This window comes from Poecile atricapillus, chromosome 7 (genome assembly GCF_030490865.1).
Source record: "Poecile atricapillus isolate bPoeAtr1 chromosome 7, bPoeAtr1.hap1, whole genome shotgun sequence".
In the NCBI taxonomy this organism is placed as follows: Eukaryota; Metazoa; Chordata; class Aves; order Passeriformes; family Paridae; genus Poecile; species Poecile atricapillus.
The window spans coordinates 32,759,292-32,781,617 of NC_081255.1; the positions used below are offsets into that span (position 1 = coordinate 32,759,292).

General features: G+C 44.1%; 1 protein-coding gene across 1 annotated transcript in view; it reads left to right on the forward strand.

Annotated features, from left to right (window-relative positions):
* Nucleotides 1-19,684: 19,684 nt before the first annotated feature.
* Nucleotides 19,685-22,326, forward strand: part of PDE4B (phosphodiesterase 4B) — a 152,740-nt gene continuing 150,098 nt past the window's right edge. The window contains exons 1-2 of the mRNA XM_058842626.1: nt 19,685-19,779; nt 21,606-21,841. Coding sequence (XP_058698609.1) covers nt 19,738-19,779; nt 21,606-21,841 — 278 coding nt within the window. The 5' untranslated portion in view covers nt 19,685-19,737. The remainder of the gene's footprint in view (nt 19,780-21,605; nt 21,842-22,326) is intronic.

Sequence of the window (22,326 nt, forward strand, 5' to 3'; positions counted from 1 at the left end):
GATAGATAATTACTTTTACATTTTAAAATAAACTCCTGTATGTTATAGAAATCTCTCCATAAATTATTAACTCTTAATTTTACTGAGTTGGACAGACAATCTTTTCTCCTCTGTATGATGAGGTGGCACAGAACTTTCATTCAATATTGTTCTTTTGTCAAATAAAGAGTGTTTTATCGAGATCTGCTGTGGTCTGTTCTGTGGGTCTGTGGGATATTGAGCCACGGGACGGGACTTGAGCAAGAATCCCAACACTGCAGCCTTCTGTGCACTTTTCAGAGGCTGCAGTCATGAATCCCTGGAAAAAAATCAAAGGGTTGTGTGTCATCCACAAATAACCAGTTTAACTCTTCATTTAGAAGGTTTTATCATGAATAGATTTTATTTTTCCCTGCTGGACTCTGAGGTTTTGGGGAATCGATGTGGGTTCTTTAAACCTTTCAAATGCTGCTCCTCAGCGCTGAAGACCAGAAAATTCCTCTTTTACCACGTGAGCCAAGTCTTCGTGTTTTCCTCCAGAAACTTGGCCTTTGATGGGGACATCAAACACCCAAAGATCTCATGTTTAGGATGAAACAGACGTGACAAACCATATAAAGAGAATTACCCTTTATCTGCTGGGTGTTTGGGGTTGTGTGACATTTGACATTAAACCTTCGAGCTGAGCAGCTCCTGTTTGCCAGGGCCTCCCCAAAATCCCATCCCAGCCTGGTCCAGCTGTGCCCCGTGGTTTGTTCCTTCTGCTTCCCCCGGCTGTGGAGTGTCCTCTGCTCCAGCCAACATTCCCTGGGGAGACTTCTGCTTTCCCCTCTCCTTCTCTGCCCCTATGGATGCACCGATCCCGATCAATTTGTGTTTGACTCATTGGAATCCCAGGCCGGTTTGGGTTGGGAGGGACCACAGCTCTCCCCTCATCCCACCCCTTCCACGGGCAAACGATGCCACGCACTAGCCCAGGCTGCTCCCAGCCCCATCCAGGCTGGAATTTGGCTGGATTTGCTGCAGAGCTGCTCCCGGAGCTCGCCTTGGCTCAAAGCCGGCCGGGGGGGACCCGGGGCCGGGGCTGCGGCGGGGGAGGGACGGACGGAGCGGGGCGGGACGGACGGAGCCGTGAGGGGAGAGCGGAGCCGTGAGGGGAGAGCGGAGCCGTGAGGGGAGAGCGGAGCCGTGAGGGGGAGGAAGGAGCACACCGGAGAGGGAAGGGAAGGAGAGGAGCAGGCAGGGAAGGAGAGGGAAAGGAAGGGGCGGAAAGGCAAAGGAAAGGAAGGAAGGGGAAAGGAAGGGAAGGAGAGGAGCGGGGAGCGAAGGGAAGGCGGGCGAGCAGCCGAGCCGAGCCGCCGGCGCTCCCCGCGGGGCCGGCCCCGCTCGCTCCGCAGCGCCGGGGAAGCGCGGCCGCCGCTCCGCCGCCAGCACCGGGGCCATGGAGCGCTGAGGGGCTGCGGGAGCCTGAGGAGAACCGGAGGAGAACCGGAGGAGAACCGGAGGAGAACCGGAGGAGAACCGGAGGAGAACCTGCGGGAGCCCCCAGAGCCGCCGCCGAAGGTAAGCGCTGCCCGGCTGTGGGGCCGCGGCCGCCGCCCGGGGCCGGGGCTGAGGCGGCTCCGGGCTGTGAGGGGACCCGGCCCTGCCCGGCCCTCAGGGGGTCCCGGTGGGTCCCGGTGGGTCCCGCTCCGTGCCCGGGGCCGATGGAGCCCAAGCACCGATTCACTTGTGGGGTGTTTGCGTGGCCCCAGTTAAGTTTTGTCGTGGGCAATCACATGGCCTTAAAAGAAAAAAAATAAAAAAAAAATAAAAAATCCCGAACAAACAAGGGTCGTGGTTTGCCAGACAGCGGATATACACTTTAATCGGTTTTTAAAAATGACTTGATTTCTGCGCTCTCTGCACCTTGCAGGCTTTCTGTGTATATGTTTATTTCACCTCTGTTTTTGCCTGTATTTTTTCTGCCCCGGGTTTCTGCTGGGATCGCTCATTTTCTCCCGGCCGTGCTGAGGCGGCCGTGTGGCAGCACCGTGTTCCACACAACCGCATTCCCGGGATTTGCGCCTTCCCAGCGCCGTGGGATGGGGGCTGCCCTGCCGGATTCCCCTTCCCAGCCAGCCCAGCCCCATCCCAAACAGCTCGGGAGCGATCTGCAGCCTGGATCCTCGGAACTCCGGGTGGGATGAGCCCTCCCGGTGCTCCTCTGCCGGAGACATTTCCTCTGCATCATTTCCCTGCCATGTGCTTTGAGTCAGTTTGTTTTTCCTGAGCCTCCTTTTCCCAGTTCCGAGCCTGGTGGGAGCTGCGAGTTCCGAGAGGATCTGGGAGCTGTTCCCTCGGTGTGGCTCCACAAAGAGGAGCTTTTCCCCCTCCTCAGGTGGAGGTTGATGAGTTAAAAATCAATTCTGCTGAGGAACGAGGTGTTCGCTGTGATCTCTGGGGCTGGGATGGAGCCACGAGGGCACTGAGTTGTTTTGTGTGATGCTCAGCATCTGTTGCTACAGGAAACATCCCAAGAGATCCTCCACTAAAGAGAGAATTCCCGGTAGATCTCTCTTGTGTGAGACTCTTTCCAGCAGAATCCATACAATACCTTTTATTTTACCTCTGGAATCCTGGTATCCATAAGAAGCAGCAGTGAATAAACTGAATAATTGCGTTTGCAGGTCATAAATCCAGGGGAACAGGAACTTTTTAGGCCACCATGAGAAAGATGCTCGTTTGTAGTGTCCCTCATTATCAGCTCTGGAGAGGGAACTGATGGTTAAAGAGGTTATGAAGAAATCTGTGATCTATAAATCATCTGGAATAAAAGCTTGTTAGCACAACAAGTGCTTTCCTGGCAGATTATTCATTGGAATTCTCCTTTTCTCTTGTCATCTCATCTATTTTAATGTTTCCTTGTGCCTGCTCAGGTGCTCCAGGAACAGCTGTATCCTACTTTATTCTCGGATTTGGACATTTTAGATTCCAGGAAATAAATTTTAGTGCAGTGCTTTAATCTGAAGCTGAAACAAAGGATGATATTAAACCTTTTTGGCTGTTTTTTCCAAAAATATATTCAGGTTTTTTCTCCACCACTTCTGTATTTACTTCCCAGCTCTTCCCACGTCACATGGAAACCTCTCCTTATTCAGCATTCAAATCCTGATTTATCCATCAGGAAGCTTAACCCAGATTAGCTGAGTAATCGTCTCTGGGAACACAAGGCTCCTTTAAAAAGTCATTCCAATCAAATCCCTGGAATTTCCATATTTGAAATGGATAGCCACGGATAGAGCTGGAAAACCCTGCCTAAAATGGCAGTTTTTAATTGGAGTGGTTTGTTTTACCCAAACATCCTTTCCTTGGAATGATCCACATGGAGATGTCCCTGGGGAAATGTGGGAAATTTTAAACATTTGGGAAAAATAGTGAGAAAGCAGTGCTTGGAAACACCTTTATTTCTTTAAATTAAGTGCCTGTCTTTCCAATTTTCAAGCTTTATATGGTTCCCTCTGCAAATAAAATTGGATAATTATGGGAGTGGGATAAATACAGACTTGGCAGATGGAAAAAAAAAAGTGAAGGTGTAGGACAAATAATGAGGTGAAAAAACTCCCTTAAACTTGATGCCTGTTGCAAACAAATGAGTGGATATTTATATGAAATATTGCTTTGAAGGAGAAGGATTTTAACCTGATGTTATTACTCATGCTCTGGGTTTTTTTTTTTTTTTCCCTTTTTCCCCTTAGTTTTAAGAATGAAAATAATTTGTCAGCCTCACTTTGGGCTCCTTGCTGCAGCAGAGCTTTGGTTTCAGGTGATGCAGGGCGATGCTTGAGCTGGGCTAGGTGAATTTCAGTGGAATTTCTGTAATTCTGAAAAGAGCTCTCAGCTTCTTTTTTGGTTTTTACCAAAAAAAAAGAACAAATTGTTACCATCCTGTTGCTGCTAAAACATGCAGGGAAAGCCAGGCTGTGCTTCCCTGAGTGTTCCATTCATCTGTGAGCCCTTCCTATCCCAAATAATTCAAGGATATTGCCATTATTCAGGTTAAAATATTAGAAAGAGCTTGATGAATGGTACAGAGAAAATAAATGAAGAACTTTTCTCTTGGTTATGCAGCTAAATTGAAAAATCCAAGCCTTTGAGTTTAATTTTTAACTTCATTTTTCATTAGATGTCTAATTAGACCGAGGACCCATTTGCCAGAGTGTTCTTGAAACACAAAACTTACCAAAATAATTCCTGTCAATCACAGGAGAAACTTTGCAAAGGGAAAAAAAGGCAATTTTTAGAGAACAATAAAGATAAAATGGTTTATCCTTTGTTTTTTAGAGCAGTCTGAGAGCTGAGGGAACTTCCTGGGAGAGCAAATTATTCCATGTTTGCCTCCCGTGGAATTCCTGCACTTTCTGCTGCAGCATCTGGCACTGCTGGCAGTGATGAGAAAATAGATTAGAGGATGAGGCTGGATTAGATCCGTGCTTATTCAGGTACTTAAAAAATGTCATTTTGTACACCCTGAGTTCAGCTTTTCCTCATGTTTGGCCACTTAAGGATACACTTTGTGTATAAATAACTCAGGGGAGAAAAAGTCAGAAAATTCCCCTTTTATTTTATGCCTTTGTTTCTCCCTTTTCCCTCTGTCCATGTGGAGTTTTGTGTGTGGATTGTGGGATTTTTTTTCCTTTCCTCCATCCATTTTCTCTCCTGAATTTCTCTCCTCTCTGGAAGCCAAGCAAAGAGGGTTGTGGATATTTTTACCGATGAGGATGAAGTGGAACCAAGGCAGATCCAGGGTCTGGGAGAAGTTAAGGACAACCTTGGCAGTGCTGAAAATATAGGTTGGGAATTGGGACAGTGTGGAGCAAAGATACTGCATGGAGTGAGAGATTTTATAGAGCAAAATTGGAGAAAAAAATTGCTTATTTGGGCTAAAATGATAAAACTTGGTACCTTCAGGGCTGGACACCAGAAAAATGCTGAATTTTGGTCTGTAAACTCCCAGGGGTTTTGTGTTCTGTGGGAGAGCTGAGTTCTGCTCCGATGGGTGGTTTTGGAGGAATATTTGGAATATTCCTTTGCACACAGCTGTTGAGAACGTTCCTCTGAGCTGTTCAAGAGTTAACTCAGCCTCGTTTGCTCTCTAATTAATTTGCTGGGGGATAATTCCCCACGTTTGACCTGATTTTGGCAGCAGATTTGGTGGGAGCAGCTGCTGATCCTGGCACGGGCTTTGCCTCCCGTGCAGGAGGTGTTGGGGAGCAGCTCAGGACCACGATGAAGGCACCAAACGCTCCTCCAGGTGCTGCTCCCCTCCTCATCCTCATTCCCGGCCTGCAGGAAGTAGGACAGGGAATGTTGGCAATAAAAGGATGTTTTTTTTCACCATTTCAAGGCAGATCTTGTGGAACAACGGGCAGAGCTCGCTGTGCTACAAGAGAAAGTGTAGGAAGAGAGAAGAGGGGAAAGGGAGGTCAGCTAAAATAAATCCAAGGAAACAACCCAGCCTTGGAGACTGCAGAGAGCCAGGGAAGCACAGCAGAGAGGGAACAGCCAATAAACTGATGCCAGGGGGGGTTGTAAACCAGAGAATTCACCTGAGCTCTCCTAAATGCAAAGGGAATCTCCTGCTGTAGGAACAACCACCCCTGGGTGTTTGTGGCACAGGGGAGCTGAGTGGAGCTGCCAGAGGATTTGCTCCTCGGGATTTTTGGGATGATGTGCTTTTATTTCAGTGGTTCTGAAGCTGGAAACAAGGAGTTGACCCTTTGCTGGAGTAAATAACCAGCAGATTTTCAGTTCTGTTTCTGCCTGGGCTGCTCTGTGAGCACATCCAAGGAATTGTGTTTCTTCTGGGAGCTGAGGCAAATAAAGGCACTGCCTGGAGCTTAGAAGGAACCGGAGACCCATTGGAATTTTCTTCAATGTGCAGGAATCAGCTTTGGTGCTTAAAATCTGAAATGTAAAGAGAAAAAGGGATAAATTTCCCTTGATGGAAGAGAACCTTCCCTAACCTTGTTGCTAAACAAAGCTCAGCTTCTGAGTCACTCCCATGGATCTGGGTTGAATATTTGCAGCTTGCAGGATGGGCACTGAGGGATAAAAATCCCTCCTGAGCTTTGGGGAAGGATTAGGGCTGTGCTCCGATGGAAAAATAAATTCTTGCCATTGATTTTTGTCCCATTCATGCTTTTGTAATTCAGCAATTGCTGGAGGAAGCCACAGACAGGATCCCACTGGAATAAACAGCACAGAAAATCTGGGATTGCCAGAGCTCTCGGGAAACGTGGGGGATAAATCTGGAGAGGAGCTCCTTACAACAGGGACACTTCCAAGGGTGCAGGAATAAATATAAATACTGGGGGCAGGAACTTGGGGAAGAGAGGAATCCAAAAGGATGAATCCTCGGGATCACCGTTCCTGAGAGCAGCAGCTGAAATGATCCAGCAGCGCTGGAGCTCTCGAGGAGGAGATCAGAGTGAGATATTTGGAAACCCTCAGGGTTTCTGTTTGATGGGATTGTGCCCAAGGAACAGCAGATTCTCGGGATGCACAGCGTGCTCGGGAATACTGATCAGGAATCCCCCAGGGTCGGTGGTACCGGGGTCAGCCCACTCCTCCCTGGAGGAAAAACCATCCCATTTAACACTGGAAAAGTGTCCCTGGAGCTGCACAGGATTCCCCGGGAATTCCATCTGGGAATGGCTGCTGGTGGTTGAGTTCCCAGGAACACCAGCTGGGGCAGGAGCAGAGCAGGATGTGGGATGTTCTTGGAGAGCCTGGATTCCCAGCACTGCTCCTGCCTGAGGTGCTGCTCTTCCCACTGGAAAACTCTGTGTGGATCTTTTGGGATCCTGGGAAGAGCACGAAGTTTGTCCCACATTATCCTTGGAGAGAGGCCCCTCCAGGATCTCAGCGATGAGGGACAGGGCAGGAAAAGCAGAGCAGGATATGGGATGTTCTTGGAGACTTGGATTCCCAGCTCCTTCCCGAGGTGCTGCTCTTCCCGCTGGAAAACTCTGTGTGGATATTTTGGGATCCTCAGAGGAAAGCAGGGAGCTTGTCCCAGATTATCCTTGGAGAGAGGAGCAGAGCTCCTTTGGGGCAGGAGGAGCAGAGCTGGGGTTCCATGGGGGGAACTGCTGATCCCAAGGATTCCATGGCAGGCTCTTGTCAGGACAATTCCAAAAGAGGCTCCTCATGGCAAACTCCAGGAAAAGTGTCTCCCCCTGCCATGATTATTCATCCAAAAGAATTGTTGGGATGCCCTTTCCCACTGGTTCTTCCCAAGCTGGGGGAAAGGAATATTCCTCTGTTGTTTCTGTGGGCTTTTCCTTTCCCTTCTTTCTTTCCTCTGCATTCAATTCTCAATTCTGCATTTCCTTTCTGGAATTCATCCCAAAATTCCTATTCCAATCCCCTTTCCCTGCACTTTCCTAAAGAATCCATGAAATCTCTTCCTGTTCTTGCATTGTTTGATGTGTTATTGGTGTGTGTCCAGTTCTGGGGAGAGCTGGGCCCTTGCTTTTCCCGTTTTCCTTATTCCTGCAGGAGCCACAGGAACATCGTAGGATTTTTGTGGGCCACTGATGAATCAATTCCATAAAAAATGGAAGTTTTTCCATGCCTTTTTCCCAGAAAAGCAGGAACAAGGCAGTGTTCAAATCAAGTCAGGCAGAAAGAACTATAAACATTTATTTCACCTCATTTTTCATTTCCTTCTGGAGCCATATTCCCAGAAATCCAGTTATTTAAAATAAAAAAAAAAAAAAAGAAAAATAATCCACAGGCACTGAAAGGAAATAGAAAAATATTTTTTTTTTCATCTTTCCTTGTTTTTCTATCATCCACTCTCAGCATAAATATATTTAGTGCAAGACTCCTGTCATGTAAAATAATTGTAATTAATTCCTTGAGTCAGGACTGTGTAGGAAAATTCAGGAGGAATTTCCTAAGCACAGGATAAGGGATTTATTTAGACTCATGGAAAACCAGAGAAGCTTTATGATTAAGAAATGATGATTTACCTTTGAGTAGACTCTTCCTGACTTTTAGGAAGCTTTGGTGAGTTTTCCTGGATGAAATATCGGATTTTTTTCCATGATTTCAGGTGTGTTCCTGGTGTGGATTTTGCTGGAGAAACGGAGGCGGCATTTTTGGGGTTGTTTGTTTACAAAACAGGAACAAGCAGGAGAAATCTCCCCAAATCCTCTCATGGAATGGCAGCCAATCCCCAAAAATTCCCTTTTCCCTTCCCATATTCACTGGATGATCAAGCTGGAATATTCTTGGCTATTCTGGAATATTCCTGGCTATTTCTTTTCCCATTTTACTCATCAGAATTGTTGAATTATTCCTTTTTTTTGGTCCATCCTCTGCTGTCTCATGGATCCAACACCAATTTGGTGCTGCCCATTTGCTTCCCACTACAGCAATTCCTACATTTTTTACTTGGATAAACCAGAATCTCTTTAACTTTCCAGGAAACCAAAGCTATTTTGGTTTTTATTCTTGATATTGTGCAAGCCTGGATGGATGCTGGGAATCCTGCAGCTGCTTGGGTTTGAATTTCAGATCCACACTTCCATGAATTTTATTTTTTTTTGGAATTGTGCTTGCACTGATGGGTTTTTAAAGGGTATTTGTAGGTGTGTAACAACTGCTCTTTAATCAGAGGGATGAAATTCATGGAAATTTGTCATTTGAAATGGGAAAAAAAATTGGAGGCAGCACAAAAATATTCCTCCTGTGTTTATCTGTGACTTGGTGACTAAAGCAGTGAGGGTTTTCACACTGGAAATAGAATCAAATCGTCATTTCCATGATTTTTTGAAGTCTGAAATATCTGGAGAGGGCTTCTTTCCCAGTTGGAATTCTGTGGGCTCGGATCCTCTTCCCTTTTCCTGCAGAGGAGGGGGAAAGGAGTGTTCTCCATCTGGCTGGGGGTTAAAAATGATCCTGCAGATGAGTTTGGTTCTGCATTCCAGGCCTAAAACTGGGGAATTCTGTGGAGAAAAGAGCAGGAATGTTTCATTCCAGAGCCATCCCAGCTGCAGGAAGTCCAGGTTCTGCACTGCACCCAGTGGTTTCCATCTTTTGGGGCTGGAATTTGAAGTGGGACTTTATTTTCTTTCAGAGAGCAGGAGACACATTCCTAAAAATAAATGGATCAAGTGATATTGGAATTTTCATTTGTAAATTCTCTGGGTATCTGCCAAAATTTCCATCAGAGACCTGCAGTCATTTGTGAGGAGGCACAGGCTGTTCCCAAGCTGAGGAAATTCAGGTGGGAGGGATTTGGTGAGGGGGAGAAATTCCTTACTGAGGGGAAAGTTGAGGCTTTCCAGAGGATCTTTGGCTGTCCCTGGATCCCTGGCAGTGCCCAAGGCCAGGCTGGATGGGTTTGGAGCAGCCTGGGACAGTGGGAGCTGTCCTTGCCATGGCAGGGTGGGATGGGATTTAAGGTCCTTCCCAACCCAAAGCAGTCTGGAATTGTGGGATTCTGTGGGGTCAGTGCTGTTTGATCCCTGTGGGAATGGAGCAGGAAATGCCCTCGTCCCCTGTTCCCCTTCCCTGTTCCCCTTCCCTGTTCCCCTTCCCTGTTCCCCTTCCCTGTTCCCCTTCCCTGTTCCCCTTCCCTGCTCTCCAGGCTGAGGAAATGTTTCCATTTTCCCCATCCCATCCTATGGGAAAAGGGAAGGGAAGGGAAGGGAAGGGAAGGGAAGGGAAGGGAAGGGAAGGGAAGGGAAGGGAAGGGAAGGGAAGGGAAGGGAAGGGAAAGGGAAAGGGAAAGGGAAAGGGAAAGGGAAAGGGAAAGGGAAAGGGAAAGGGAAAGGGAAAGGGAAAGGAAAAGGAAAAGGAAAAGGAAAAGGAAAAGGAAAAGGAAAAGGAAAAGGAAAAGGAAAAGGAAAAGGAAAAGGAAATTAAAGGAAAGAAAAGGGAATCCCTCTGCTCTCTTGGGTAGAGCTGTCCCTTCAGCCCTCCAGCTCCAAAGCTGATCCAGAGGAAAACAACAGGGACACGCTGTGCTCACTGCAGCACCTCGGGACTGGCCTGGAGCCGCCCTTTGCTGCCTTTTCCAGCAGCAGAGGTTTCCCTCTCACAGCCGAGGATGTGCAGCTCAGCCCCAATAAATCACATTCCAGCTGCTCCGGCTCTGCTCCCAGCTCTGCTCCCAGAGGGCTCATTCCCTCCCTGCTGGGGTGGATTATATTCCAAGCTGTTCCCTGCTCCACATTTGCTGCGGGAAAACAGCTGAGGGCCCAGATTTTGCAGTTTTATTTCGGGCAGCTTGTTTGTTTTGAGGAAAAAACCCATTTCCTTCTATTCTGAGTTTTCAAAGGAAGGAATATCAGCATTTCCTTATCTCTGTGGCAGCAGATCCATGAGGGAAGCACCTGAATGTGGGAGCGAGCTGGGAATGAAAAACCTTTGGGAGAAGGGAGAAGGGAAAAGGGAAAAGGGAAAAGGGAAAAGGGAAGAGGGAGAAGGGAGAAGGGAGAAGGGAGAAGGGAGGAGAAGGGAGAAGGGAAAAGGGAGAAGGGAGGAGAAGGGAGAAGGGAAAACAGGAAAGGGAGAAGGGAGAAGGAAGGAGAAGGGAAAACAGGAAAGGGAGAAGGGAGGAGAAGGGAGAAGGGAGAAGGGAGAAGGGAGAAGGGAGGAGAAGGGAGAAGGGAGAAGGGAGGAGAAGGGAGAAGGGAGAAGGGAGGAGAAGGGAGAAGGGAGAAGGGAAGCTCTCCTGGGGTTCCTGATCCTGGAGCAGCCGATTAGGGCTGAGTGTAATTAATAAAGAGAAGAAATCCATGAAGTTGTTATAGTAACTGGGAAGTGAGGTTGGAATTTGTGATCCGAGTGACTCAGCTCTGGGGGAAGGGATCTGGGAGTCCATGGAGGAAGAGCTGGAGCTTCCCTTTCCCTGCTCCCTGCTCTTCCCATTCCCAGAAAACTCTGCAACAGGCCTGGACAAAGAATCTTCCAAACCCTCAGCAGGAAAACCAACTCGTGCCATCCCTCTTGTCTCTCTGCATGTCTTGTGATCCTGGAAAAGTTGGGAAAACTCTCCCCAAATAATCCATGTAGGAATTAAATCCTGCTGTTTGTTTTTTTTCCCTAGGAATACAAGAATGTCCTTTAGTTTTCCAGCAAAGTAATGTCAAATAATGAGACCTGTAAAACTCCTCTCCTGTTTCTCTTTTGGGAATTCAGGGAGCTGGGTGGGGATTTCAGGATCTGGGAGTTGTGCATCCTCTTAATCTGCGTTTTTTTTTGTCCAAGGAAAACACATCCTAATGATAAAATGGGAAAACCTGTGGAGCAGTTGGGTTGTTCCTGTGACTTGGAGAATTTTTGTGTTATACTTTTATATTTGCAGCACTAAAGAAAATATTTGGGTGTTGTTGGGATATTGTTCTTTCCAAGTATCCTCCAGTTTAGGTGGAAAAATATCCTGGATTAGCTTGAAATCCTTTTTATGCCTCAAGGCCTCAGCCTGGAAAATCCCAGAATTCCAGACTGGATTGGGTTGGAAGGGAAATAAAAAATCCTCAAATCCCCACCATCCCAAACTGCTCCAACCTGGCCTTGGACACTTCCAGGGATCCAGGGGCAGCCACAGCTGCTCTGGAAATTCTATTCCAAGCTCTCCCCACCCTCCCAGCCGGGAATTCCTTCCCTATATCCCACAGAATTCCATCCTCTGGCAGCTTTTTCCATTTTCAGTCCCTGTCATTCCCCAGAATTGGGATTTTCCTGGTAAGGCTGGACAGATCCAGGTTGGGATTCCTCATGGAACCCCCTGGCACGCTCCTACATCCCAATATTTCAAAATTCCCACTTCAATTCCCTCTGCAACCTCAGCATGGAATAATTGGACCAGAAGAGGCAGATTTTTATATGGGATGGCACACAAGGACCCTGACCTGGAGCTGATCCCTGGGAAATGAGAATTCCTTGCAGGAAGCGCTGGGATTTTGGGAGCAGGGGTTACTGAACAAAGCTCTCCTGGTTAATTGCAGCCTTTGAAGTGATGGAATTGGATAAAAACTTCCCAAAATGTTCAGCAAGAGGCAGCACAAGGATCACTTCACGTAATTAAAGGAATTTTTTGATAACTGGGAAAGAAATTACCGGGAGAAATTGGGAGAAAATGCTGGAATTGCCCCTTTCACCTCACTTCAGAGCACTTTATTTGGGAAAAAAATCACAGAATGAGCTAAATCACTTTTTCATTAAAAACCAAAAATGCTGATTGTTCAGCCTGGCATGGAAAAAAATGCAAATATTTACCCAAGAAGCAAAATATCAGATCCAGAAGGAAAGAAAACAACCCCAGTCTAAGGAAACAGGAACATCTGCTTCATCTCCGAGGAAAAATCCTGGAATAAGAGAGCTAAAACGTCCCTCTAAATCTGTTTTTTTCCCTTTAATCTCCCGTTATAAATTAGTGCTGTCCAAGATGCCACTTCAAATATCCAAAATAAAATATGGAAGCGTTTGCTGGAAAACACGGGAGCATTTCCAGAATGCCAAATGCTTTTCCTTTAATCTTAATTTCCTTTTTTTTTTTTTTTCTTTTTTTTTTATTGGATGGGCAGACAAGAATTTCAGTCTGGAAATTGCTGATATGGAAAAAAACAAACCCTGGGATAAATCAGATTTGGAGTTGACCACTGTGCTGTCATGTCTTGTTTAATATTCCTAAAGTCAGGTTTTGCAGTTTTGGGTGAATATTGAGGAAAATGTAATTTCTCTGCTTCAGAATCCTTTTCCTGGGAAGGACACAGAGGGCAGGATTTAAATTTGTTGTGCCACAAATCCTCATTTTCCCTTTTTATTTGGATTTTGCGTGTGCTTACGGTCAGAAAAGCTGGAAAAATCGGTCTGGAAGTGTTTGTTCTAATTAACCATGGAATGAGTTTTTCCTCAGGAACTGGAATTGTTGCGTTTGGGAATCTGGGATGTGGGAAAAGCAAGATTATCTTGGAATAAAAAAAACCAGGATGCTCCATCCTGAAGAGCCCTTTTCCCATTGTCGGCTCCCATTTTCTGGGTGTAAATCCTGGAATGATTTGAGTTGGAAGAGACCTTAAAACTCATTTTTTCCCAACTTCCTCCAAACCCTTTCCTTACAGGTCTCAGCTTTCCCTTGGTTTTCCAAGGTTCTCCTAAAAAAAAGTGGATTTAAAAGCCTGAAAAAAGGGGGTTTGGTGGCAATTTTTGGCTCTGCAAAGATGGAATTTTGGGTTTAAGGACTTTGAAGTTTCAGCCTGGAATTCCATGATGGAATTCTGATGTTCTTGTGGTGTTCCCAAGGGGTGTTGAGCTTGGCAAGCCCATAAAGAGGAGATTAAAAAGCCCAAAAAAAGTGGATTTTAGGGCAATATTTGTCTCTGTAGAAGCGGAATTTTGGGATTGAGGGGGTTGGAGATTCATCCTGGAATTCCATGATGGAATTCTGATGTTCTTGTGGTGTTCCCAAGGGACTTTGAGCTTGGAAAACACCAAAAAAAGTGGATTTAAAAGCCTAAAAATGAACTTGCTGCTCTAATTTTGGATTTCATCCTTCCCCACTATTCTTAGTGGTTTTTCCATCAGGAAAAATGGGCGAGGTTTGGAATATCTCTGTTTTCCAAGATTCTGGAGAACAAGGGTGGGCTCTGTGGGCTCAGGTCTGTCCTGAGGTTCTTGGGGTCATTGCGTGGCTTTGCTGCTCAGCTCTAAAATAACATTTCAAAGGAAAAAAAGGGAAAAATTCCTTCTTTTCAGACAATTTGGCTCTTCCCAGAAAAACTCTTGGAGAAGGAGATCTGGGGATTTTCAAATATTTTCTTTTGGAGAAAAAGTTCTAAAACTTAATCTGTGGGAGAGTTTAGGGAGGGAAGAAATAAATGAGGGACAGGAACCTTTTATTTTTATGTTTTATTTCTCCAGTGTTTATCCCATAATAATCCCAAGCCCAGCAAAGCTTAGGGATGATGCTTCTTTCCCAATAAAAACACAGAGGGAACATCAAGAAAAAAATCAGCCTAAAAATCTACATTACTACTATTATTATTATTATTATTATTATTATTATTATTATTATTATTATTATTATTATTATTATTATTATTATTATTATTATTATTATTATATTTTATTTTATTTTATTTTATTTTATTTTTATCATTATTATTATCTATATTATCTATATTATCATTATCATTATAATCCTTATTATATTTATATTTATAAGTATAATATTTATATTTATATTTATATTTATATTTATATTTATATTTATATTTATATTTATATTTATATTTATATTTATATTTATATTTATATTTATATTTATATTTATATTTATATTTATCTTATTTATAATAATGATAATAATAAATTATAAGCAGTAATAATAAAAAAATTGAAAATAATAAATTAAAAATAAGATAAAATAAAAATTTAAATAATAATATATTAAATTAATAAATGTATTTATAATAGAGGTTTTATGTATGATATATAATAAAATAATAATTAAATTTATAAAATAATAATAATAATAATAATAATAATAATAATAATAATAATAATAATTCTGATCTCTGAGAGCTGCTCAGCCACTCTAAAGAGTGGGAGGCTCTGCAAATAATTTGCTCAAGGAACAAGAAGGAGAAAAATTGCATCTTTTAATAGTCTGTCTCATTTTTCCCTGTAATTACCTTGGAAATCCTGATGTGGGGAACACTTGAACCGAATCCTTTGGAGCTGTCAGAGCTGATTTCTAATTTCACTTCATTTGTGCACAACAGGAGATGAGCTTTTCACAAAGAGATAAGATTAAAATTCCCTGCCATAATCAGGAAAATGGAGTTGTTTTTCTGCTCAAGCTGTGAATATTTGTCTGGAAGTTTCCAGTGAAAATTCCAGGAAAACAAATCCAAGAAAATTTCTGAAAATTTCCCTCCCAAAAATGGTGAAAATTTATAAATTGTGTTTTGTGGTGATTTGCAGAGCACATCAGCCCTAAAGACAACAAAATATGGATTTTTTTTTTAATTGGTACTGAAAGAAATGAAGAGAAATGACAACCAGGTCATCTCCTCTGCTGGAAATCCAGGAATTCCTGGAATTTCTGGGACAGACTGACTGGGATATTCCCAGCTTTAAAGCTTGGATTGACTCCAGAGAAAGAGGAATCCTTGCAATCCTCTTAATCTTGCTGATATCCCGGGAAAGTGCCTCCTAATTAAAGTTGATGCCCAGTTTTAATCATGATTAATTATTTAAAGGTATTTTTTTTGGCCATTCCCAACTTGCTTGGAATTTTCTCAAGCATCTACAAGGATTATCCCACCTTTAATGTTTTTTTACTGGTAGGAAAATTGGTTGGATTTATTCTTGGAGATGAATTTGTGGCTTTATCCCGTTGCCTGATGCCTTAAAGCAGCAAATTTGGGATTTAAACTCAGCCTGGCAATTAGGATAAAGCTCAGGGCAGCCTCGGGAGAGGCCAAACCGCAGGAATTCCTTCTCCAGAACCTTGGGAGACACAAAAGTGGGAAATTCCCTTCTCCAGAGCCTTGGGAGAAGCCAAACTGGAGGAATTCCTTCTCCAGAGCCCTGGGAGACACAAATGTGGGAAAATCCCTTCTCCAGAACTTTTGGAGAGGCCAAACCACAGGAATTCCTTCTCCAGAACCTTGGGAGACACGAAAGTAGGAAAATCCCTTCTCCAGAACCTTGGGAGACACAAAAGTGGGAAAATCCCTTTCCCAGAGCCTTGGGAGAAGCCAAACTGGAGAAATTCCTTCTCCAGAACCTTGGGAGACACAAAAGTGGGAAAATCCCTTCTCCAGAGCCTTGGGAGAGGTCAAACTGGAGGAATTCCTTCTCCAGAACCTTGGGAGACACAAAAGTAGGAAAATCCCTTCTCCAGAACCTTGGGAGACACAAAAGTGGGAAATTCCCTTCTCCAGAGCCTTGGGAGAGGTCAAACTGGAGGAATTCCTTCTCCAGAGCCCTGGAAGAAGCCAAAGTGAGAAAATCCCTTCTCCAGAACCTTTGGAGAGGTCAAACCACAGGAATTCCTTCTCCAGAGCCTCAGGAAAGGCCAAAGTGGGAAAATCCCTTCTCCAGAGCCTCGGGAAAGGCCACAGTGGCCAATCCCGTCTCCAGTTGGGTGATTACTCTCAATTAGCAAAGCTGTTAAGATCGGAATGGCAGTGATAGGAAATAAAGGCTGTGACAGCTCTGAGGGAAAATCCAGCTCATGGAATGCAGCAGAGGAGAAATGTGGAGCTGTTGGGAGGAATCCAGAGGCTGGAAATCCCAAACTTGCACGTGAAGATGTGTTTTAGGAATTTCTGTGAATGGTGGATTTCACAGCGGATGAGCTGGGCAGCTGTTTGCTGACCACTGGGCAGGAAAATGAGGCTGCATCCCGTGAATCCATGGGATTTTATCCTCCCTCTCCAGGATAATCCGAGGGATGGAGCAGCTCTGCTGGGAGGAAAGGCTGGGAGAGCTGGGAATGTTCACCTGGAGAGGAGAAGCTTTGGGATGATCTCATTGTGGCCTTGCAGGACCTCAGGGAGCTGCAGGAAAGATGGAGACAGACTTTGGACAAGGGATGGGGAGACAGGAAACAGGGAGTGGCTCCCAGAGGACAGGGCTGGATGGGATATTCCAGGGAATTGCTCCCTGTGAGGGTGGGGAGGGGCTGGGATGGAATTCCCAGAGCAGCTGTGGCTGCCCCGGGATCTCTGGAAGTGTCCAAGGCCAGGCTTGGAGCAGCCTGGGACAGGGGAGGGAGGTGTCCCATGGCAGGAGTTAGAACTGGATGAGCTTTAAGATTCCTCCCATCCCAAACCATTCCACGATTCCATGAAATCCCTCATTTCTGAGTGGCTTTTCCCAAGTTCCAGCCACTGGTTCTAATAGATGCCCTTGCTTGTATTCTGCAGAGCTCTGTGAAATCTTCCCAGCTTTTGCTGGAAATGGGAACAGCTTGGGTTTTCTGAGGAGGAGGGAATTTCTCGCAGCTGCCAGAAGCTCTGCAGAGCACTTGAGCTGTTGCTGCTCACAAGAAATGGGAAAAGGTCATGGAAAAGAACAACATTTTCCTCAGCAAATAAGTAATAAAAAGAGGAAATTCTTAGGGATGTGTCCAAGGAGGGCTGGAGCAGCTGAGGGACCTGGGAAGGGTCTGGAGAATCCCTGAGGGAGCTGGGAAGGGGCTGGAGAATCCCTGAGGGAGCTGGGAAGGGGCTGGAGAATCCCTGAGGGAGCTGGGAAAGCTCAGGCTGGAGCAAAGGAGGCTCAGGGGGAATTTCTGGCTCTGCACAAGTCCCTGGCAAGAGGGGACAGCCGGGGGGATTTGGGATCTGCTCCCAGGAACAGGGACAGGAGGAGAGGGAACGGCCCCACAGGAGGTTCAGGTTGGATACTGGAAAACAGATTTTCCCTGGAAGGGTGGTGAGACATTGGGAAAAGTTGCTCAGGGAGGTGTTGGAGTAACTCTGTCTGGAGCCTTTCCCTCCTTTCTCATTGCCCAGAGCAGCTGAGGCTGCCCCTGGATCCCTGGAATTGTCCCAGGCCAGGTTGGAGCAGCCTGGGATAGTGGGAGGTGTCCCTGCCCACGGCAGGGGTGGAACAGGATGAGTTTAAATCTCTCTTCCAATCCCAAGCATTCCATGATTTGATGGGAAGCAGGAGCCCATCTGTTCCTCCTGGGAGAGCCAGACCTGAGATTGTCACTTTTTTTTGGTGGCTGTCACCTTGTCTGAGTCGCTGCCTCTCCCTGTGAAGTTCTCATGGATTTTAAGGAGAATCCAGTTTGAATCCCAGCTCACCAATGATGCAATTCCCTGTGAGATCTGATCATCTCCTCCATCCCTTTCCTTAGAAAAGCTTCTCCAGTAATTCACAATTCAGGTGCCTGGGGTTTATCTCTGAGCATTTTCAGGGTCAGGATTTTGTTGAGAGGAAAAATCCTGCTCCAGGAACGCTGTGGAAGTGAGGGAGAAGCAGGTGTGGGACTGTGGGATGTGCCACATTGGAATTTCACTGGGATTTGTTGCTGTTTTTCACTCTGTGTTTGTGTCCTGCCTCCGTGAAAAGTGGGAGGAACTGGATTTGGAGCCTGAGAGGAGCTGGATAAACAGCTCTGCTTCCCAAACCTGCTGTTCATCCTGGGAATGGAAAAACGGGATTCTGACCCAGCCTTGGCTGTGTTTTGTGGGAATGGGGAATCTTTAGGGGTGAGGGGATCAATCTGCTCCTCACATCCCCCCGGAGCTTTAATCCTGCCCACGGAGAAGCCCAAAGGGGTGGGAAAACACACGATGGAATGTGGGTGCATATCCCAAACCTTCCCCAGCCTGCAGGTGAGGATGTGCTTTAGGAATTTCTGTCAATATTTCACACGGGATGAGCTGGGCAGCTGTTTTTTAACCAGTTGGAAAATCAGGAAAAGCAGTGCATCCATGGGATTTTACTGATAAATAAATTCATACCTTTAATTCATACCCTGCCTGGATCCCTCTGGAGTTGCTGGAGTGTTTTCCCACCAGTTTTGAAACACACGGACGTGGAACACAAAAACCTTCAGGTGGAAGCTTGGTGTGAAAAAAAATTCCTATTCCGTGTGGGATATATTCCAGGAAAATGGATCAAACACAACCGTGATTTTTCATCACAATTTATTAACAAGTGCAAAGCTTTGCTGCTGTTCAGCATTCCCTGATCCCAGACCCAAATGATCCTCTGGGATACAGAGATTTTTGGAGGATTTGGGTGCTGGAAATGTAATGTCTGCATCAATGAGAAAATGTTTATCAGGAAAAAATTCCCAGGAAGCCACTTTGGAGTGTTCTGCTCTGGTTGATTCTCCCCTGAAATGTTCATCCCAGGTGTCAGATTTTTCTGGGAAGGCACAGGAAAGGATGAGTCAGATTTGAGTGGTAATTTAGTCATGGCTAAAGGAAAAATTGGAATTTCTTCAGGCTTTGGAACCTCAATTCCCACAGAACAAAAGCTGGATTTGATCATTATCACTATTCTTCTACAAATGAATAAATAGCTCTAAAATTCTGCTGTGAGAGGAGTCAGATTTTCACAGAAAGGATCTTCTGGCTCAATCCTCCACATCCCATTTCCAGCCTGGTCCTGGAGTTCCACAAAATTCAGGAATTATTCCTAAACTCTCCTTCCTTTCGATTTTTTTCCCAAAGAATGTGTGGATTGAGGTTTAGTGGAGAATATGGAGGTGGTGCTGGTTAAAACTGGTGATTTTAAAGGTCTTTTCCTGGCCTTTATGACCACCAATATTATTTATATAATAATCCTCATTAGCATATAATTATTCATATAATTAATATAATATATAAATATATAATTATTATAATAATATATACCATTGAATATATCATTTTATATAATAAGATATAATTTATTACATATAATTACATAGATAATTATAATTCATTATAATTACATATAATTTATTATATCTTTATATACATAATTATATATTATATATAATTTTATCTAAATAATTACTACATATTCATATATATGAATTTTAAGTTTATAATCAATATATAATTGCATATAATTTATATACATAATTATATAATATGTATTTAAATATAATTATATAAATATACAGTTTAGATGTGTTTATAAAGAAAAATATGTAACAATTTTTTTTCTTTCAGGTTACCCCTCTGAAGAAATTTTATTTACCAGCAGTTTTTTATCCCTGGCTGCACTTGAATCTCGATAATGAAGAAAAGCAGAAGTGTCATGACAGTGACTGCAGATGAGGTGAGTTCCTGCTGAAAGTTTATTTTTCCTTCTTTTTCTTTCCTATTCCTTTTTTTTTTACATTGTGAAAACGAGCTAAAAAGTTGATTTTGTCTTCTTTGGTAAATATAAATAATATGGTTATAAATAAAGATGTAAATATTAATAAATATATAAATATAAATGAATAGATAAATAAATAGATAAATAAATATGTAAATATTAATATATAAATATAAATAATATACAATAAACATATAAATATAAATAAATATGGTTTGGCTTTGCTGATGGAACATCTCAGAGGATTTTTAGACAAGAAGCAGAAAATAAGAGCAGCACATTAAAAAATGAACAACTCAACTCCTGGGAAAGGTTTGGAGGAGTTTATCCAGGTTTTTTTGCTCTGGTGGTTTTTGGTCAGTGTACTGTGGGCAGGGAGCAGGGAATCTTGCTGGGATTTATGGAATATTTGCTCTGGATTCCACCTTTTTTTATGTGCAAAAATCTCAGTGCTCAACACCTGCTGTGGTGATGCATTTTTTATTTCATTATTACCCTAATAATCACCGTAATTCCCTAATAATTAACCTCCAGTTCCCATTCCCTGGGGAATTGTCTCCATTTGGAATGATGGAATTAACTGGCTGGTTTCTCCTTGGTCTCCCAAAAAAATGGGAAATCACTTGGAATGTGTAAGAAGAGTGGAAAATAAGAGTTTGGGTATCCAGGGGCACTTTTCCAATAAATAAATGTTGTTTTCCACTCTTATCCCAAGTTTTGCACAGCTCCATGGGCTTATTGACCTTGGAGGTCATTCCTGACCTGTGATTTTCTGATAATGGAGCACCACTCACCAGAGTGAGAATTTTCCTGCTTTCAGGGATGATAAAATAAAAAACAATCAGGCTGTGCCAGCTTCTGGAGTTGTGGAGTTCTCATCTCCCAGGATAGTTCTGGCTGGAGAATTGAGTTTTATCCTCGTGGAGGAAATCCTTTGTTTGCAGGATTTAGTTCTGGATTTGTGGAGTTTTCATCTCCTGGGATAGTTCTGGCTGGAGAATTGAATGTGTTTTATCCTCATGAAGGAAATCCTTTGTAGAATTTAGTTCTGAGATAGTTCTGGCTGGAGAATTGAGTGTGGTTTATCCTCATGGAGAAAATAATCTGTAGAATTTAGTTCTGGAGATGTGGAGCTCTCATTTCCTGGGATACTCTGGCTGGAGAATTGAATGTGGTTTATCCTCATGGAGGAAATCCTTTGTTTGCAGGATTTAGTTCTGGATTTGTGGAGTTCTCATCTCCTGGGATAGTTCTGGCTGGAGAATTGAGTTTTACCCTCATGGAGGAAATAATTTGTTTGCAGGATTTAGTTCTGGATTTGTGAACTAAATTCTGCAAACAAATTATTTCCTCCATGAGGGTTAGGGTTAAGGTTCTGGATTTGTGGAGCTCTCATCTCCTGGGATAGCTCTGGCTGGAGAATTGAATGTGGTTTATCCTCATGGAGGAAATCCTCTGTTTGCAGGATTTAGTTCTGGACTTGTGGAGTTCTCATCTCTCAGGATAGCTCTGGCTGGAAAATTGTGGTTTATCTTCATGGAGGAAATCCTTTGTTTCCAGAATTTAGTTCTGGATTTGTGGAGCTCTCATCTCCTGGGATAGTTCTGGCTGCAGAATTGTGGCTTATCCTCATGGAGGAAATCCTTTGTTTGCAGGATTTAGTTCTGGATTTGTGGAGTTCTCATCTCTCAGGTTAGCTCTGGCTGGAGAATTGAGTGTGGTTTACCCTCATGAAGGAAATCCTTTGCAGAATTGGGGAATTTCAGAGGTCTCTCTGTTTTCAGAACTCCCTGGATTACCTGGAATGTGGGCTCAGCAAATCCTTCAGCACCTCCAGCCACACGCTGGGCATTGACCTGTGGAGAGGCCGCAGGTGCTGCTCGGGGAACCTGCAGCTGCCACCGCTGGCCCAGCGGCAGACGGAGCGGGCCAGGACCCCCGAGAGGGACACGGTGTGCAGACCCACCACCCTGCCCCTGCTGCCCCCTCCCAGCATCGCCATCACCACCTACCACGACTGGTGAGCCTCCTTTCATTCTGCTTTTAGTCGTTCATTCCTTGCTTTCTTCCTGTTCTGCTTTCAAATTGGGGTTTTCTCCTTCTTTTTTTGTATTATAAACACACATCTAATTAGCTTCTATCTGATTAATCAGCCTCTAGCAGTTGTTGTAGCACGGATATAAGTTTATAAAACAAATTATTTTTATATTTTTTTGAAATTCTGGTTTGGTCAAAACCTCTCCTAAAATTTCTGATTCTGGTCTGAACCAGAAGATTTGTGTTCCTAACTTTGCACCCACACGAGTTCAGGGTGGTGCTAAACTCTCCCACAAAGGATTGAGGAAAAGGCTTTGACTCTCTGGATGTTTCCATCCCTGTGTGAGGAAAAAGGCCTGGAAAAACCCCTTTGGGATCCAAAGTTAAGCTCGAGATAAATCCCCAAGAAAACATCAGAGAGCTGAGTGAATTCCAGAATTGGAACTGGGGTGAGATGCCAAAAGAAGG